Here is a 19,830-nt window from a genome sequence, read left to right as displayed (position 1 = left end):
AAGCAATATAATCTTACCAAGTCAACATTGGACAATATTTGTTTAAAATCCCCCCCACCCTCCATTTTTTTTATATAAATATCTGCAGCGAATAACACTGGTTTGGAGTCTTAAGATTAGCAACCATAATCACAACCATAATTTAACAAAAAAATATACTAAAAAAACTCTAAATTATACACACAGGTTAAAGACAACAAAAGACAACAAAACCTCAGAGGGTTTGATTTAAAGCTAAATAGCAAGTGCAAGGAGGGACAACATGCAACAATGTACAGTCACAGGTTGGGTAACAAACTACAAAAAACTGGGCATGTGCAAACAGCTCAGTCACAACTGCCACTGGTGTTCGTCTCTCCTACTCAACTAAGTAGATGAAAACAGGGGAGTGACTGTGGCAGGAAAGTAATGCCATGACGTTGTTGGGTTTTTTTTTTCTTTTTCAAAGAAAGAACAATGCCAAAAAGGGAAATTAAATTTGCAAATAAAAAAGTGTCAGATGCTACGGTTGAGCTTACATATGTGTATTAAATACAATCCAAAAAAAACTATTATCTGAACCTATCAAAAAACGAATACATACCCAGTGGGAAAAACAAATAATACAGTATTTGGGTTCTGCTCTACCAATGCGATCTAATTTTAAACAAAAGTAACTTAAATACCTACCGGTACATATAAAATATATAGCATTCTGTTTTGCCTGTCGGTATTATTATCAACATTCAGTTATCATTTTCTTTATCCATGAGTAAAGTGCTTCATTAGAAATAGTTCTTTTCAAACCTACAATGTTCCATTTTCATGTTTAAATCTCACATTCATTTGTGCACAACCCAAAAACAAAGCTCTAAACAGAACCGCATGAATAAAATGAAGTAGTGGGCCATCATGAATATGTGCTGATTTGCTTTAGAGAGACTGACAAAAATCAGGAACTCATTTAATCAGTTCAGTTGAATTTTAAGCAGCAACTGCTACTGCACAATGTCTACTCACTACACAACCCAAATAATGCTTATTATTGTCTCACTAACGTCATACACTGTAGGGCACTGGAGACTTTTACACTGGCTACATCCCATCCAAAACACATACTTTGTAGGGCACTGGAGACTTTTACACTGGCTACATCCCATCCAAAACACATACTTTGTAAAGACATAAGCCATTTTTTTCCCCCTGCAGGCAGTGACAGTGTCTCGTTTTTAGTGAATGTGTACCAGATGGTACAATGCAGTAGCACTGTCATAATAAGAAGACAACAGATTACACTGAAACCACAAAACTGTTGTTCATACACTTGCATGATTGTGGTCAATAAAGACACTTACCCTTAAATGATTTCAGGTCCTCTACCAGCGCTGAACCAAAAAGACCTTTGAGAATGCTCTCAAAACCTGAAGAAACACATGAAGTTCAATAAATATATTTGTTATCAGCAGTAATAACATGACGTGTGTACAACTTCACTCACAGTAAAGTGTTTGTGCTAAAGTCAAAAACATAGGAAGTTCAAAATGAGTCTTAAAACGATGCAAAAAGGTAAGTTTACCTAAAAATAATAACAACATCAACAACAACAATAATAATAACATAATAATAATGATAAAGTTTGAACCCATTTAATTAATTTACGAGCCAATGTTGATTTTATTTGTAGCTAATGCTGATACAATTGTGATTTTGTTGTTTTTTTCTTTGTTTGGATTTTTTGTCAGTCTCTGTTTGTGTCAAAAATTAAAAACGAAATTTAAAAAAAGAAAACTATATTGCGATAAAATAGACAAATATTAGCAACTGCCATTGACTGATGTTATTTTATGTGAAAGTAGTTTACTGGCACTCAGCAAGCAAAATTTCACATATGAATACAATGGATAAATCAAATTAACAAATGAAGTGTGTCCTAATGAGATGTTATGTTTCTGCCGAATAATAAATGCCTTGATTTTGCTTCTCTTTTCTTTTTCAACTTGACAACTGCTCCGTTTTACTCTCTTCTAACACACATCCTCTTGCCTTGCAGGTTTTTACTTCATCAGTAAATACTAGCCCTCCATCCTGTTGCCAAGCAACTAAGGCACCTACAGAGTTGAGAATGACTGTATGGTGTTAACATCAAAAAGAAACAGCCAGTAACAAGATTGCTAAGTAATTCTGTCAAAGTACCCTATAGATTGATGGAGATGATGAATTCAAACAAAAACTAATCTTCACAGTCCTCTAAATGACTGTTTACAGTTCAGGGACTCGGTGGGATACAGCTATATATGTTGCAAAGACCGTTTCTGAGATCTAATGTGTTATGCTACATAAATCATAAGAGAGCACCAACACAATATGAAATGTCTTCTTACTGCTGCAGGGTCAGATTAACCAATCCAAAACCACTACATGCGTTAAATCAACCACTAAAGAGGTCACACAGAACATCTGTCAGCTGAACTGGATTTTGAATGAGAGTGCACCATTCCAAATGTGCCAGCCACTTTAAGGCCAAAAGTACTGACTCAAACCACTGTGACAAAAACATACATCACATAACACATGGCCACAAAAACATAAATCGGTACCACTGAAAGCCTAAAAATTATTGTGCCTGCATGAAATGAGCATCAATCAAGTTAAATCAGCCAAATTGATTAAACTGATCTGACAACACATCATAGCAAAAGCATACTAACACTTCATCTTCACACATGAGCAGAGAAATTGGTGATAAAATTATCAGCCCTTACCATCCACTCTCTTCCAAATCTCACAGTGAATTGAATAAAAGCTGTCATCTGTTAAAATGCCTTACACTGCTTCCCTGCAAATAACCCACCCACTTTTCAGCAGAGCCAAACATAAAGAGAGGGGAGGATGAAGTAGTGAAGCAAAGCATTGCCTATAGCTGCAGCATGATTCTGTTTCTGGGTTAGTGCACAGGACTTCAGCTGAAGCTATCCAATCGTATTTCTGAAATATTTCAGAGGCACGAGGAGAAAAGTAGGTCATCCACTTTCGTTTGACAGTGCAGCATGATGACATCAAACTACTTTTTAGGAATACCGTTTAGAGCATTTAAAAATGTGTCACACTCTAAACTATGACTTTGGGGCAATATTATAGTGTTATAGTAGCAAAGCAAACCAGTACAGTAGCTGGTGAAAACACACCCACCCGCAAGCTTCTTTAAAACCAAACCATTTTGGGACCGGCAAGGCAACGTGAGAAGAGCAGGGATAAAATATTGATAAGAGTGCAGAATTGTCATGCAAGCCCTAAAAAATAAATGAGCTTGTAAACATTTAAAAAAAATTGGCTCCAGTTAAAATGCCTAATAAGCAGCAGGAAAACACCAACAAGCCAATGTCTTGTGTAGCCACAGTTAAACTTACCAACATGCAAAAAAAACGAAACAAAAAAAACCCAGAAACTTTATCGTAACCTGCACTTAACTAGTTTGCATTAATGTGAAGGATTTGCTGCATGTGCATTTCCCATCTGAAGGGACATCCACCAATGCAATAACACCAGACAGCCAAGCCCTTATTTATTTGTGCAATCTTCTGTCTCTCCCCCCCCCCCTTTTTTTATTACTGTAAATACATACTGCAGCTTGCCTCAAATAACTAGCTGAGTGAAGGCACCACTTAATTGATTAGATATGCTGCAATGAAAAATGAAATGAGAACAGCAATTTTTAGAATAAAATAAGACTTTGGTTTCTTGACTCTAACATTAAAGACATTGAAAATAGAATAAAAGAAAATTGCACTAAGAAATTAAAACTATTGTAACTATTACTATTATAATGCACATTAAATAGATGTTAAATAGCTGATGTATTAATGTGTAAAAACAAAGCTGTAAATTGCAACCATGCTTTATGGAGTGTTTTAATGAGCTTTATTAAGACGTTCAGTTCAACGCAGCTGTTCCCACATTACTCCAATAACTGGGAATCATTATTAAGACATTTCTTTTTTTAATTGCAGTGAAGTGTATTTCAGATTTTTTTTAAATAAAGTAAGAATCTTTAACCTGAGCTATGATTATGCATATGCACCTGAAAAACCTTCCATTTACAATGGGGCACCTCTGTAAGTGATTGGCTTTCAAAGACTTTCCATGCAGGAAACCCACAGAAACAAAAAAAAGATATTTCACCTAGCCAATATTACCCACAGAGGTTTACCATGAAACTCTGTAGGTATTTTCGTGGAGCTTATGCAGGCTGACGGTGAGCAGCAACTCTGTTCAATCTGCTTTAGCCTTCTTCTGACCTACATCTGTAGCCAATCAGGGACCAAAAGATTTGGAGTGTGTGACACCATGTCCTTCCCAAAGCATTTAGAAAAAGAAATCCCACAGATTTAGGATCAACTTAACCCTACTAAATCCTAACTTTAACCTGCGGTGTACTTTACTGATGCATGATTTGAAAAAAAGAAAAGAAAAAAGAAAAGAGGAGTCCTTCCTGCATACCTCAGGCAATTTCCTTTAAGGGGCCTATGCACAAAAGCAGTGAGCAAACCCCTTGTTATTTTTGCACCACACTGTAAGTGCACAACACCACGCATGCTCATAACAATGTAGTTAATTCAGTAATGTAATATACATTAACCTGACGCAAATCTATGAGTCACTTAATACTCAAAAATTCTAGCTTATTATAAACATGTGACCCAAACACAAGTGCATTATGAGAGCATTAAGCATATGCGAGTGCATTAAGCACAAACCACTGCTGCCTAAACCCCTCTGTACTATAAGGCAAAGGGAAAGTGACAGCAGGAAGCTACTACACACAGAACGAGGCTCCATACGTAACTAAACTGTGTATTTGTAGTGAAATCTTGTTTTGTATAATAACCCTAATGTTGTATAGTTCAAGTTAATCTTACAATACTAACATATCTCATGTGAGCTGCTGGTTAAAGATGTTTCAATTTTAATCTTTCAAGAAATACTGTATTTTGATGGATTACGCGACACTGTACAACAGTACAGAACCATTGCTTCCAGTTAGCTACAAAAAATGTGTTAGAGCCTCAAAATCAGTTTAATTCTATTTAGAGTGCTTCTTTAAAGGAAATCCCAACTCAAGATGTTCTACACATTATCTCAGAAGGGGTGTCTCCAAACTCATAGAAGAGGTTCAAATTGTTATGAAGCCAACATAAACCTTGCAAAAGCCATCATTTTTGGCCACAACCTCAGACTACTGATTCACTTTCCAAGAGACATAATCATTCAGGCCCCACACATTTCACTACATCCCCAATTGTATGATAAGGAAAATTCAAGAAACTAATCAGTAGGTGATCATGTTAAAAACAACTTCCTCTATCTAACAAGAACAGCCCATGCAGGTAACATGAATGAAATACTATCAGGAAACAAATGCCCTTTATTGTGTACACTGCAGTGACCTAATATCTCTGGGAGAACAAACAACTGCAATCTTTAAACGTGACGCACTAAGCACTGATGCAGTTGAAAACCTCCATATGCAGCTAATTGGTCTGCAGAAAACAGCCTATCACGATATAATGAAGCACTTGCTATTTGATGAGTTCATGCAGACCACACTTCAGCAGAATTATTGGGATAATACTAAAAGTCTTATCTATCCTTCGTGACTTAAACTTAATCAGCTGCATTACTGATAAATGCTTCAGCTATTATCATTTCATAGAAATAATGTGCTGTTCCTTGATTTTCTTTGGTGTAACCGCTATTAGGCCTGCTATTATAGCTGCAAGACGTTATCTGTAACATGTCTACTACCAGTGCATTTATCAGTAATACAGTTGATGAAGATGACATTTTTTTAGTTGGAATTTATATTTTAAGTGGGAAACATCAGTTTTACTAACAGAAAAAGTTTGGGAATACTACATGATCAACAACTGACTGTCAATCTTTCATCTTTGAACAACTCATATTTTGAGATTACAAGAATCCTCAGATTGATGCTCATGAGAACATAATTTTGCATATGATGATCTGAAACCCAAGTCTGCCCACTACACAGAGGCCGAGCTTTTAATCTAACAAAATCAATGTCACCAAAATATGATTCTGTTCATCTGGACGTAGCGTTTTCAGTGGGAGAAACTTTTCGTCACTCACCCAAGTGACTTCTTCAGTATCAGCTGACTGCAGGTTTCCCCAATCTTATAAACAGTATTTGCGCTGGGAGGTCAGTTCCCTCATTATAATTATTTATGATGAAGGAACTGACCTCACAGCCCATTGTTCCTTCAGTGGTGCTAGTTTCAGTCATTATGCAAATGTGCTGTTTATAAGACTGGGGAAACCTGCAGTCAGTGGAGACTGAAGAAGTCACTTGGATGAGAGACGAAACATTTCTCCCACTGAAAACGCTACGTCCAGATGAACAGAATCAACTTTTGGGGGGATTTACTTACCTGGATGATTGAGCAATGCTCAATCTGATGCATGCATCAGAATCAAAGTCATTTACCCTCACTTTGCAACCCACAAAAAAAGCAGCTCGCTGTAGGTCAACAGATAAGCTTAAAAGTTACAAGGGCATGAGTAAAAGCAGCGTTTGAAACCTGACTTGGCCACTATGGATTTTGTTCATAACAAGCAATATGCTGTAGCTGGATCAGGCAATGAGTTGGCAGCTTTGGACAACTACAGCAAGGGAAAGAAAAAAAAAATACTATGAATACTTAATATGATATGATGCAAACTGACATTCAAATGGTGTAATGCTGCACAAAGCATGACTTTGAATAACAAATATGAGATGCACAAATGCCCGAGCACACAGGCAAGCCCACACTCAAAAGGCAGTCACAGAGGCTGTTGGTCATGTCTTGCAAAATGCTACGAAAAATCAGCCAGTTCTTTTTGCAAATTAGGAAGATTTAGGCCAACAGAGTGGGCATGCTAGAGCAGAAAACAGGCCATACCCAAGTTGCACTATAAACAAGACAATATGCCTGATGTCAATATTGATTTGTTTGTTATTTGTTTGAGCAAATCTTTCAACCCACTCACCCAAGTGTCAAAGGCAAACATGAATAACTAACATTCCAGGCATTTTTGAATGTTAGCTGGTGTGGTTGAAGTCCAATTTTCTCCAAATCCAGACAGAACACGCATTTTCAGCCACACAGTTTGCATCTGGAGGCTGATGGACCCATGAACACATATATAGGCAAACATACTGACAATTGTTGCCGCTGTTCTATGGGACAATTGTGCTTGTCTCTGCCCTGCAGTTTTAGTCCTCACATTAAATACACAAAGACAAAATGTCCATTTCAGCAACAGCAGGGTGGTGGCGTGCAGCTCTCTCCACCAAAAAGTCAAACAAAAGTATGTCCTTGTTGTCTTGGACAGAATATGCCATTCTACAGCTAGCAGACTGATGCTGTTGTCATGCACTTGCAGCTTTACTTATAGCCTAAACACAAGGGACATTTGTCAATCATAAAGGAGGGACTGAATAACCAAACAGTCCTGGCTTTGCAGCTAGTCAGAAAGCTACTATTCTCTCTCCAATTTCTTAGCAATGACTAAAACGGCGCTCACCTAGCACTGCAGCTGGAATAAGTTTATTCATTCCACATATTATACATTTTAGTGTTATAACCAATAGTTCATGTTAAGGTTTAGCATTTAAAACAGACAGCATCATATGCCTAAAACAGCTAAACCTTTACAGGTTTTGCTGGTCTGTGATAATAGCTTTTCTTCTCTTCCTAATAATGTAATCAGAATTTAACCAACTGCTAAATAAGCCAACAGCAGAGAATATATGACAATCCAAACTCTAGAATTCCTAAATAACAGGAAAACTTAAAACATTAGCTTTTATGCACACACACACTACTGTGCATGGGTTGCTTAGTCATTATACGTCTCAGCATGATCTATACATAGCAGCCACATAACAAGAAATTAATTTAATATGACATTTTGAGAACATGAGAAGTAGGGTCCTGAGATTTAAAATAGTCTGTGTATTCTATGTCAAGTCTTTGTTTTCAAATCTGTTTACAATTGTGCCAAAAAGGGAGCTCACAACCTACAGTAATATCTAAGTATGAGTTATAGTATAGTTCTATCCAGCCAAAAACAGCCCGTGCTGTATTCTTGTCAGAATATGCGTAAAACATTTCTAATGTGTCCTTACATGAAGTAAGAAAAAAAATACATGTTGATTTGACGATAACAACCGGGTTCACTGAGCAACTCAGTGATTCTCATCTGATCAATCTGTGACAGTGAAATGTCCACACTGGCTGTTGCTATGTTACCGAGTCACATGGATTTAAATGGACTCAAATGGAGTCTCCTTCTTTTACTTCAAGCCACTCGGTCAAACAGTGTAAAACTACTAATAAAAACACCGGCCACCTATCATTATGTGTGGGAAACAATAATTAGATGGTGATGTAGAAAAGGAGGAACCAGGTAACTTCATACTGCCCACAGAGGACTTTAGAACCGGACACCACAGTTAACCCCTGTGCACACCAATCATTTGTCATTTGTACAGAAACTGAAGCATTTTGTTTGGTTGATCTACTCTGGATGTATTTGCACCGTGCTAGGCACATGCCTTGTGCAGCTTTTCAAGTTGCGTCTGTTCTTACAGGCTATTTTATCACTAAGAATGTAGCGTTTATCTGTTTTGTGTGCATTACAAAAAAACCTAGCAAGTATAAAGCCATGAAACCTGATAGAGAGGTTTAAAATGGCTCATTCAGCACCCCTACAGTTTAAATGTAAAGTTTAAATGTACCTGTATGACAAGGATCAGGGTGAAATCCCAGGCTAAGTGAGTTTGTGAAATATTTTGTGTGTGATTGTTTTCTTGTTTGTTTGAGCACAAACACCGTGTTTGGCTGCAGGATATTAGTGACAGGTAACACACTGCACACAGACTAGTGAGGATATGTAGCTGAACTCATGTGCATAGTTTATATACTTCAACTAAGCCGTGGTTGTCTCAACTCCTAACTGAATTAAGGTGCTATGCTTCCATGTTTATCTTAAAGGGGTATAATGTTTACCATGTTCACTACTGGACGGAAAAATCAGGGGTCCCACCCTCCACCCCGGGACGATACACACAATGCAATGGACGCGAAACCTAGAGCCAACAACTGCTTTTGTAATTACCTGTTTTAACGTCAAATGTTGGAGAAGTTTATATCGTCGAAAAGGGAAACAGATTCTGCATTGGGGTCTCCGCCACTTCCTCCATTCACTAATGCGAATCCTCGAGTAGCAATTTGAGAAGCAAGTAGGCTAAATGTTGACTGAAAACATCACCTCAAGGGTATATGTCGCCCTCCCCCATCCAACATACAGTATCAACAACAACGGGAAGACGTATTTTAGAAAACGACTGCTTTTGGCCGACACACAGAGACACTCCCTTTAAGCAGGGCGCCCTTTAAACAAACTAACGTAACGCCACTACATACCTAAAGTCTGCAGTCGACGCATTATGGACGATAAAAACACCAATTGGACCCAACAAGTAATGCAACATTGTCGCAAACTGCGACATTTAACTAACGAGTCCTGCTGGCTGCCGTGTGAAGGAAACAGTTGAGGACAAAAAGTCGCTGGGAGAAGCCCCGAGTGAGTGCGGTAATAGATGGTTATTTACACCGATAAAGGTCAAACAGAAGTGAAATTCAAGCCGTGCAATTGTGTGCCGTGCAACAAGCATTATCCTTACCTACACATTGAATGAGTTTGTGTGGCCACGAGTCAAGTTCCTTCCGAATGCTGTATCTGTCGATTGTGCATTGCTGCCTTTTACACAGGCTCGCCATTTTCTATAAGCCTTCCTTCTGGCGGCAGCACTACGGAAGCAGGAAGGGCTGCGTGAACGCGCACGCACCCTGCGTCAAAGGCGAAATCGCTCTCAGTATGCAAAACTGATAGTCTGATTAAATCAGTCTGTTAATCAGTAACTAACTAAATAAATGCAATTAAGTAATCTATAATATTTGTATTACCCATGTAATGACTTTTTTAAAATAGTTTCTATTTTAAAGCGTGCTTTTCCTTGATAGACTACATTTTACATTTTAATTTAAATGCTGCTATTTCTATTTTTTTATTTTTTTTATTTAGCGCTTAAAGCTCAGTAACTATACTAGAATCATGAATTACTTACAAGGCAAAAGGGTGTCAGGTGTCAGAATGTAAGTAATTGACAAAAAGTTACATTGACATTGAAGCCAACCACCTTTATCAGTTTTTAAGTTTTCCTCTCTCCACCAGAGTCTAACTTAGCTATATTAGAGAAAAATAGCTTCATGGCAATAGTTCATGATTAGCTACAAAATTTCTTATATTGATCATTCTCAAAGAAGGAATCCTAATGACAGCTGTCAGGTTACAAATAAAGAGCATTGCCAGGTGAAATACTGTAGCATTTTTCTGTTGTATTTTATTTTCTATATAGTTTTGTTTTAATTAATTTTTTTATCACTGTTCTCTCGACGTCATTTAATACCATCTTTGACTGGAGTACAGAGCGCTTATAGGGATCATTTTGTGAGGAAGAAGAGTTCATTTATATGAACATGCTCAGAGTCTGAAGCAGAAAGTCTGGGTTTACAAAGAAAGTTGAGAACCATCATTGTGATAGCCCTTATATCTGACTAACTTTCATGATTTTGTCAAGCCACCTAATGCAAAGAAAGCCAAAGTGTGTATAACTGCCTTTACAGTACATGTAAGTACATCCCTGAGGTCTTACAGTTAGGTAAATACAAGTTTAACTTGAACAAAAACACATGGCATTTTAAACTATAGCATTATTTATGTAAACCAAAATGAAATTTGGCTTACATAAATAAGGTATTACATAAATAGGTATTCTGTTTTCTGTGTTCTTGTAGTAGTTCCGGATCTAGCAGCAGATTACAATCAGGTATCAAAACATTTATGCATTTTTTTGCAACCCCTTATTGAATACAATTTGCTTTGGAATTACAGCTGAGCTTTGTTGGTAATGTTAGTAGGATGCAGCTGTACATACAGTGGGATGCAAACGTTTGGGCAACCTTCTTAATAGTTTTCCTGTATAACTCGTTGGTTGTTACAATAAAAAAATGTCAGTTAAATATATCATATAGGAGGCACACACAGCGATATTTGAGATGTGAAATGAAGTTTATTGGATTTACAGAAAATGTGCAATAATTGTTTAAACAAAATCAGGCAGGTGCATAAATTTGGGCACTGTTGTCATTTTGTTGATTCCAAAACCTTTAGAACTAATTATTGGAACTCAAATTGGCTTGGTAAGCTCAGTGACCCCTGACCTACATACACAGGTGAATCCAATAATGAGAAAGAGTATCTAGGGGGGTCAATTGTAAGTTTCCCTCCTCTTTTAATTTTCTCTGAAGAATAGCAACATGGGGGTCTCAAAACAACTCTCAAATGACCTGAAGACAAAGATTGTTCACGATCATGGTTCAGGGGAAGGATACAGAAAGCTGTCTCAGAGAATTAAGCTGTCTGTTTCCACAGTTAGGAACACATTGAGAAAATGGAAGACCACAGGCTCAGTTCGAGTTAAGGCTCGAAGTGGCAGACCAAGAAAAATCTCGGATAGACGGAAGCGATGAATGGTGGGGAACAGTCAGAGTCAACCAGCACCAAAGACCTACAACATCATCTTGCAGCAGATGGAGTCACTGTGCATCTTTCAACCATTCGGCGCACTTTACACAAGGAGATGCTGTATGTGAGAGTGATGCAGAGGAAGCCTTTTCTCTGCCCTCAGCATAAACAGAGTAGCTTGAGGTACGCTAAAGCACATTTGGACAAGCCAGCTTCATTCTGGAATAAGGTGCTGTGGACTTATCAAACTAAAAATTGAGTTATTTGGGCATAACAAGGGGCGTTATGCATGGACGAAAAAGAACACAGCATTCCAAGAAAAACACCTGCTACCTACAGTAAAATATGGTGGTGGTTCCATCATGCTGTGGGGCTGTGTGGCCAGTGCAGGGACTGGGAATCTTGTCAAAGTTGAGGGACACATGGATTCCATTCAGTATCAGCAGATTCTGGAGACCAATGTCCATGAATCAGTGACAAAGCTGAAGCTGCGCCGGGGCTGGATCTTTCAACAAGACAACGACTCGAAACACTGCTCAAAATCCACTAAGGCATTCATGCAGAGGAACAAGTACAACGTTCTGGAATGGCCATCTCAGTCCCCAGACCTGAATATTATTTAAAATCTATGGTGTGAGTTAAATGGAATGGTCCAAAATACCTTCAACCACAATCCAGACTGTCATTGGAACCTACAGAAAGCATTTAGAGGCTGTAACTTCTGCAAAAGGTGAACTACTAAATATTGATTTCATTTCTTTTTTTGTGGTGCCCAAATTTATGCACCTGCCTGATTTTGAAAAAACTTAATTTCACTTCCCAAATATCACTGTCTGTGTCTCCTATATGATATATTTAACTGACTTTTTTTAATTTATTGTAACAACCAACGATTTATACAGGAAAATGATGACTATTAACAAGGTTGCCCAAACTTTTGCATCCCACTGTATAAAACACGTTTCCCTAGAGGATCTATATGACACTGAATGCTATAAATTTTATAAAAGATGTGAAAAAGTGACACTTCCACATGATTTTTAAACAAAACTTAAGCCACTCCTGAACCAGGTTATATGTTTTGCATAAGTTGCCATGATAATTTAGCCCTGTAAAAAGAGAGAACCACTTTCATGACACTGAAAATTCTGACTTTAAGCTCAACATAGCTCACTAACCCACTGCTTCACAGCAGATGTTTACTATGTCCTGATAAAACCCTTAGAATTGAACAAATGTGTGTTTACTTTTTACCACGACTATATATCAGCTCTCTTATCATAATGGGTTGCCACAGAGGGTAGCTCTGCATTTTTGATGTTTCAGATTTCAATTTGACCAGTGTTTGCATTGGTCACTCTGTCGGGGACACCCATTCAACTGCTTGTTAACACAGATGTCTAATGAGCTAATCACATGGAAGCAACTCAATGCGTTTAAGTATGTAGACATGGTCAAGATGACCTCCTGTAGTTCAAACTGATCAGTGGTGAAGAAAAGTGATTTACTACCCTTAATACCAGTTAAACATTATTTAAACACCACAGCCCACCTCTGTATTGCTCATGACCATATCCACTTCTTTATTGTATTAGTCTTTTGACTGTTGCTTCCAGCAGGATAGTGCACCATGTCACAAAGCTCAAATAATTGCAAACTGGTTCCTTGACAATGAGTCACTGCACTGAGCACAAATGGCTTCTACAGGCACCAGCTCTCAATCCAGTAGAGCGCCCCTGGGATGGCAGATTCACTGCCATAGACTGCCAGATTCATCATAGATGAGCAACCAACAATTCTGCAGTAACTGTGTGAGGTTATCATGTCAATATAGACCCAGGTCTCCAGCACCTTGTTAAATTACGTGCCATGAAGAATTGTTGTGAAGTCAGTTGTGAAGGCAAAAGGGAGTGCAGCCCAGTAGTATTAAATAAAGTGACTAGGTTATTATTAAGAAAACCTCTGCAATATACATCAGTAGGCTACCATGAGCTAGGACAGGGAGTTTGGCCATCTAACTAAAATAAAATCCCGACATCTTAATCAGATTTTTAAAAATAGTAAGAATTTAGTAGTATTAGTAGTAATAGCATGTTTGGTCCTATATAAAACACAGCATTGGCCAACAATAATGACAAAAATAATTAAACAGCTTCAGAAAAATGCCCAGCATCATTCTATGATAAATATGTCTGCCACTGTCTGTAACCTGCAGCACACTATGCCAACGGCGTTGTAATGCTACGTTCACGTGATGCCGGAATTATTAAACCTTAGCGGAAGGGTGGCCACCAACAAAAAGTCGACAACTATAAAACATTTGATAGCAACCAAATAGGGTTTAAAAAATAAAACATGGGAATTTCCCACCTTATAATTCAACGTGCAAACAAATGAATCCAAAAGAATGACGATTTTAGCATTTTTTCCAAAGCGTGTCTGGGACAACTGCTTCGATCAAGCTTACGAGGAGGACCTGAATGCGACAAACGTCTCTCAGCCGGTGTTTTCATATTTTTACGCCCCTCCGCTCTTGCACGGTGGTTTCCATGCTTCAGAGACGACAAACGTAGTCTGCAGGTAAATTATAGCGTTAACGGGTGTGCAGCCTTTCCCCCCTTGTAGATGAGATATAGGTTACATCAGATCTACCTAGGCTTTGTCATTAAAAGCGACAGCCTTTTCAGCAACATGTTATGTAAGTGAAAACTGCACTGCTCAGAACATATTGGCAACCTAAGTTGGATATTTCCAACAACGTTTCAGTGTTGGTGTGATCAATTATTTATTCGTTTGACATCACGGATGAAATTACACCTCACTCTCATTGTACATTGTACACATTATCATTTATTTCTTTTAAAGGAAGAGCGTCATTAACCATTAAATAGCAATCATCTTTGGTGTATGTCTGCATCCATGCTACAGTAACGCTTCCAGGGTCTGAACCTTTGTAAAAGGCGTTCCTCACAACTGGGCATACCCCAGCGTCACCGCTACCAGCATGCACTGTATTATAATCAGAGTTGTGCTTTTGCAGCTATGGGATCAGATGTGACTTGCCTTTGCCTTTTTATAAAGCCTTTTTGATTATTAGCCTTCATTTTGGGGTGCATCAAATAGCTCCCCTCCCCCGTGTGCTATTTAATTATAGGAAGCGTATGAAGTTAAAATAATCCCCTACTATTTAAAGAAATTGGAAAGCTTTCTAAGGCTTTAAGGTCTAGAGGTTGTAATAGAAGCTAGATAATGCATTTATTTGTCTTTCTTTACTAAATATGACTGATTAAAGAAAAAGATCATCATAGTAAGGTAATCCTTTAAAGACTATTAGAAGCATTCTGCTTTCATCACGTCTGCTTTATGACTGAGGTCTCCAACCCTACAGTATATATGTGTACCAAAGAGGAAATTACTTTCCTGTTCCATAGACAGAGGGACTAATAATCCCAAAAGGAATTTCTACTCATAAGTACATGTGTGTGCATTTTTAACTCAGTCAAAGAGTGACTCAGAGTGTGTTTGTGTGCTGACAGGAAAACCATGACTCTGACCAGAGGATCTTTCACCTATGCTAGTGGGGAAGAGTACCACGGCGAGTGGAAAGAAGGCAAGACAATCCCACTTTTCAGTTTTAAAGAAAGCTTAAAGGATGTCCAGACATGATTATGTTAATACAAGGGAGACAGGCTGTCACTTGTAGCTATGGTAGTGTGTTTAGAATATGTCTCCAAGGTGTTGTTGCTTTAGCTATCAGCTTTTAAGTTTTTCTGCTGCTTTTTCACTAATCTTTAGTCCAGCTCTGGTAACTGACCATTTTCAGAGGAATGGTCTTTTTTCTTTTTCTTTTTATTAATCCACTGAACAGGTGAAAAAAAAACATTTTAAATTGGATCATTAGGCACTTTATTACTAGCCATCTGTTACAAAAACGCAATTTCTTCCCATTTCTTTAGTTGAATCTACAAAAAATACCAAAGATATACTTTTTTAATCCACCATGCAGTGCCATCTAGAAAGCATCTGATTGGGAAGGGCTTCATTTTTTAGCATGACAATGATCACAAGCACACTGGAAGTGCAGTAAAAGCATACCTGGATAGAAGAACACACATTGAAGCACTGTTACTTATGGATTTGCCCCCCCAGAGCTTGTACCTCAACATTATTAAAGCAATGTGGGATAATTTTGACAGAGAACAGAACAAAAGGTAGCCGACCCGGCGACCCCCAAAGAAGAACTTTGAAAGGCCTGGAGAGATATTTTGCTCTCTTAGGAAAGAAAGCTTGTCTAAGAGAGTTCAGGTTGTGTTGGGCACAGCAAATACTAACTTTCAAGCTTTTTAGACCTGTATATTTCCTTGCATGTTTCCAGATATTTCAATAACTTTTAAATAATTTTAGTAAATTATAAAGCATCAGCTAAAGCAGCATCCATTAGATAAGGTAATAAGTAAGCTGCCTCACTGAGCTTGATGTTCACCCATCTGTGCTGGATGTTTAACTTCAGAGTACACATAACAGAGAGCTTTGTAAGTGAGTTGTATTTACATAAATAATGTTATTACAGGGAAATAGCAGGAAAGTACCAAAGGCAGGGTTATCATAAAGCTGTGGGGAAAACATCTTTGTCCAAATTTTCACCTGTCTAAAATATCACAGGATGCTTGCTCTGTTTTAAATCTCTCTAACACACATACAGTGATGCTACATTTAGTGACATGCAAGCTCAAGCTATTTAGTCAAATCCCAATTAGCAAGCACTGGTAACCCAAGACAAGCAGCGACTGAGTTGCTAGCTCTGGCTTTGTCTGGATTAGACTTTGGACCTGTTTTGGAAATCTTAGTGTCCTCTGTCAGCTGCTTCTGAGAAACTAAGCCAATATGCTAGGAATAAGACAATCCCAGAGTAATTTTCTCTTGTCATTTGGTTTGTTAAGATTTTCAGCTGCTTTTACATAAAAACAACACAACTTAACCTATTGTATTCAACAAATTTTGCTCTACCTGCATTTTCAGTGTGGCTTTCGTGGATTAAACCAGTTGCAGGTGTGTGCCCTCTGATGTGATTATAAGCTTCAGTAGTGGATCACAGGCTTCTAGGAGGGGAGTGCAAGTACATTCCTTGACTGTTTTCACAATCTGGATCCCAAAGTAGAAATCCCTGCTAAAAATCTGCTGGATTAGACTGCTGTAATTCTGAGTGCACAGGAGGCAGATGGGACAGTAGTAAACCTTTCTCTGAGCAAGGGTGGAGGGGTATTTAAATCCAGGCACGTACTAACTCATGTGACATGAGAAGCACCTCTACGGTAAAAGTGAATTTAAATCCCTCGGCCACACTGTAAGTTCAAACGGTAGGCTCGGTTTTCCATCAGTATGTTGCAATTTGTTATGTAGGAATAAACCACAACAGACCTGGTGGTTGATTTTAATTAGATTCCTCACAAGTGAATGGTATCTTCTGTTTGAAGTTACTGCCATTGCTCACTTTGATGTTGTGGAACTTTCCAGGTCGGAGACATGGTGATGGCCAGCTCAAGTTTCAGGATGGAACCTGTTACAGCGGTCAGTTTGAGAATGGACTCTTCCATGGTTCTGGTGTACTGCTTTTTACAGATGGATCCAGGTGTGTGAACAAAAAGAGTGGAAACAACAAGAGAACAAATTTTGTACTTGATTAAAAAATAAACTCATGCTTTACTTTCACCATTTCAGATACGAAGGCGAATTTGCACACGGAAAATTTCATGGCACGGGTGTCTTCAGTCGATATGACGGCATGAAGTTTGAAGGGGAATTCAAAGATGGGCGTGTTGAAGGCTATGGTAAGAGTTTTACAGCACTGGAACAGCCTGTCCATCAGGATGTCAGTATTCTCTCTCTGTGATAGCGTCTTAGCGTCCTCTGTCTGTCCCTCCAGGGCTACTGACTTTCCCAGATGGAACTCATGGTGTTCCACGAAATGAAGGCTTGTTTCAAAACCACAAGCTGCTGAAGAGAGAAAAGTGTCCAGGAGTGGTGCAGCGTGCGCAGGCTTCAGCCTCCAATGCTCACAGCCTGGCGCTTTGACAACCCTGAAGGACACAATCGCACTCAAGGTTCCAACACCATCTGAAAGGGCGTCAGGGATTGTACTTGAATATGTTTCCCCAGCTCTTCTCTCAATGTCTTTATCTCTTCTTTTACCATGACTTTTTTTCTTGTTATGCATGATCCTTGCTCTGCTTCAACAGAGGCTTGGAATCCACATGCAAATTGACCAAATAATGACTTTCTGGAAGACTGACATGAAATATGAAGACCATAAAGCACACCTTTAACTTCAAGTTATGAATACAGTGAATGCTGCTGTTCCGGTGTTCTGAACATCGTCTTTTTGTCTTTCCTACAGAATACTTAGCCTTCTTTTATCAAACCATCAAAATTGAGACATCTGGTTCTTTAAAAAGTTTGTAAATTAATTCTATAGGTGGAATTAATTCACCTTAAAAAGGTGCAAGCTATTACAAGAAAGTGAAACCTTTTGAATTTTTAACTAGTGGTGCCACTAGCAGTGCTTTTATAAGTGGGTCCGCTTTTGTTCTTCACATTCACATGCACAAGGACGTGCTTGCATGTGCAAGAGCATGGCAGCAACATGATTCACATTCATGACAGCATGCCCACGAAGCCAGTCACAAAGACCGAGGGCTAAAACAAAGATCTAAACAATGCACCATTTCAAATAGTTTTTAATTGGCTTTGTAAAGGTGTTATGAGCAAGGAAAAGCATTCAACAAGTTTGACGGGTGGAAAAAGACACACACAGCGCGCTGACGAAACCAGGTGAATGTAAATGATTCTGAGAACACTCCAATGGCCAAACCCTCAACTGAAAATCCTGCTGCTAACTTTACAAAAAAAGGGATCCATTTTTCCACTTTCCCCCTTTTGAAAATCAGTATTCACGTTTGCCTTAAAGACATTTTTGTGCAAGAGTGTAGTTCAAGGTTGTCTGATTTAAAAAAACAAAAACAAAAGACGCACAACGCCCTCTCTTTCCCTTCTTGACGCCTTTGCTCCGAGACATATCGCTAAGCTGGTGCTGAGGATTTAGCTCCCATCAACGCGTCACATTTACAGTGGAAATCACAACTAAATGCACTCAATTATGGACCTAAATCTTAAACAAGGCAGCAAATTGAATGATTTATAAATCAGATATCTATTTCACTTTGTAACGTGTGTAGTCCTTTTGTGATATGTATAGATAGTCATCGTCTGTGACTGTGTTTGGTTCGACCTCTGGAATGAATTGTTGGTCAGGTGGAAAATTGTACTACTGCATTATTTAACACAGTGTAGTTAAAGAACGTGTTAAGAATTTATTATTAACCTTTATAGCTGATCACAGCCGACCTGTGACTTCTGATTATTTCCGTGTACTTGAACAGTTAATAGGCCTTAAAAAGCATTTGTTGAGATGGTTTGTCTAGGGTTGCCTACACAGCGCTTCAACCAAAGACAGACAGAAGATACAGCTACTGAACTCCAGAACAGTCAAGTGTCATGTTTTCCTGAACAATAAAGAGCAATCATTAAGAACAAATTGCAGATTAAACAGGGAATTGAAATCAGATTCTGCTTTAAATATGTCTGATGTTTCGAGCATGGTTTAACACATTTACAGGCATTCACTGCTGTTATCGAATATAAAGAAAATCAATTCACAATCTTGCATTGTTGCTTTGAACGCCCCTTTGGAATGGCAGCACGGTGGAAAGTACAATCACAAAGACAGCAGTACAGTGAATGCATTAGTACCACTTTATAAAACACACTTTAAGGGTTGAACTGTGTGAAAACAGTGTAATATGCTGCAGATCTCGTAGAGGGTTTTCTTTTTCTTTTCCATTAGACACAACACTTCCTCAAGCCTTCTTTGCTTCCACACTTCTGCCTGAGTGAAACTGGATACACTCGAATCACACATCCTTTTCCAAATGGAAACAAATGGTGCTTTAAAAGTGTGCCTGCCCAGATTTTCACTTGCCTGGAAAACATCGTTTCGGTTCTTAGGTTTTTGTTCAGTAACGATTTAATGTTGCTTTGAGTGCTCTCAGAGAAAACTGTTGCACAATATCCTGTAACGTTCCTGGAATAAGTCTCACAGAGGTGGCAACCAGTGGATGTGTTTAATAAAGATCTTTTTGCTGA

The 19,830-nt window shown here is 38.4% G+C and overlaps 2 protein-coding genes across 7 annotated transcripts in view; one reads left to right on the top strand and one right to left on the bottom strand.

Annotated features, from left to right (window-relative positions):
• The window catches only part of LOC101466351 (ligand-dependent corepressor), a 25,336-nt gene extending 15,479 nt beyond the window's left edge, over window positions 1-9,857 (bottom strand). For 3 of the 4 annotated variants that reach the window (XR_013101378.1, XM_004555822.3, XM_004555824.4), the window contains exons 1-2: window positions 9,728-9,857; window positions 1,335-1,400 (exon numbers count right to left, since the gene is read on the bottom strand). Coding sequence is in view for 3 of the 4 variants with exons in the window: in XM_004555822.3 (XP_004555879.2) it covers window positions 1,335-1,400; window positions 9,728-9,824 (163 nt within the window). In the remaining variant the exon portion in view is untranslated. The remainder of the gene's footprint in view (window positions 1-1,334; window positions 1,401-9,727) is intronic. The other variant, XM_004555823.3, reaches the window with a different exon arrangement.
• On the top strand, window positions 9,462-19,830 carry morn4 (MORN repeat containing 4). Of its 3 annotated transcripts, none has more exons than XM_076891689.1 (5): window positions 9,462-9,627; window positions 15,168-15,241; window positions 17,146-17,260; window positions 17,350-17,459; window positions 17,555-19,830. In XM_076891689.1, the coding sequence occupies exons 2-5, from the start codon at window positions 15,175-15,177 to the stop codon at window positions 17,701-17,703; spliced, it is 441 nt and encodes a 146-aa protein (XP_076747804.1). In that variant the 5' UTR covers window positions 9,462-9,627; window positions 15,168-15,174; the 3' UTR covers window positions 17,704-19,830. The 3 variants fall into 3 exon arrangements, with proteins under 3 accessions (XP_076747804.1, XP_004555878.2, XP_004555877.1); XM_004555821.2 differs by lacking the exon at window positions 9,462-9,627 and adding an exon at window positions 14,010-14,211; XM_004555820.2 differs by lacking the exon at window positions 9,462-9,627 and adding an exon at window positions 14,197-14,329.

This window comes from Maylandia zebra, linkage group LG13, assembly GCF_041146795.1.
Source record: "Maylandia zebra isolate NMK-2024a linkage group LG13, Mzebra_GT3a, whole genome shotgun sequence".
In the NCBI taxonomy this organism is placed as follows: Eukaryota; Metazoa; Chordata; class Actinopteri; order Cichliformes; family Cichlidae; genus Maylandia; species Maylandia zebra.
Note: the sequence above shows the minus strand (reverse complement) of the source record. Positions and strands in the feature narration are given on the sequence as shown.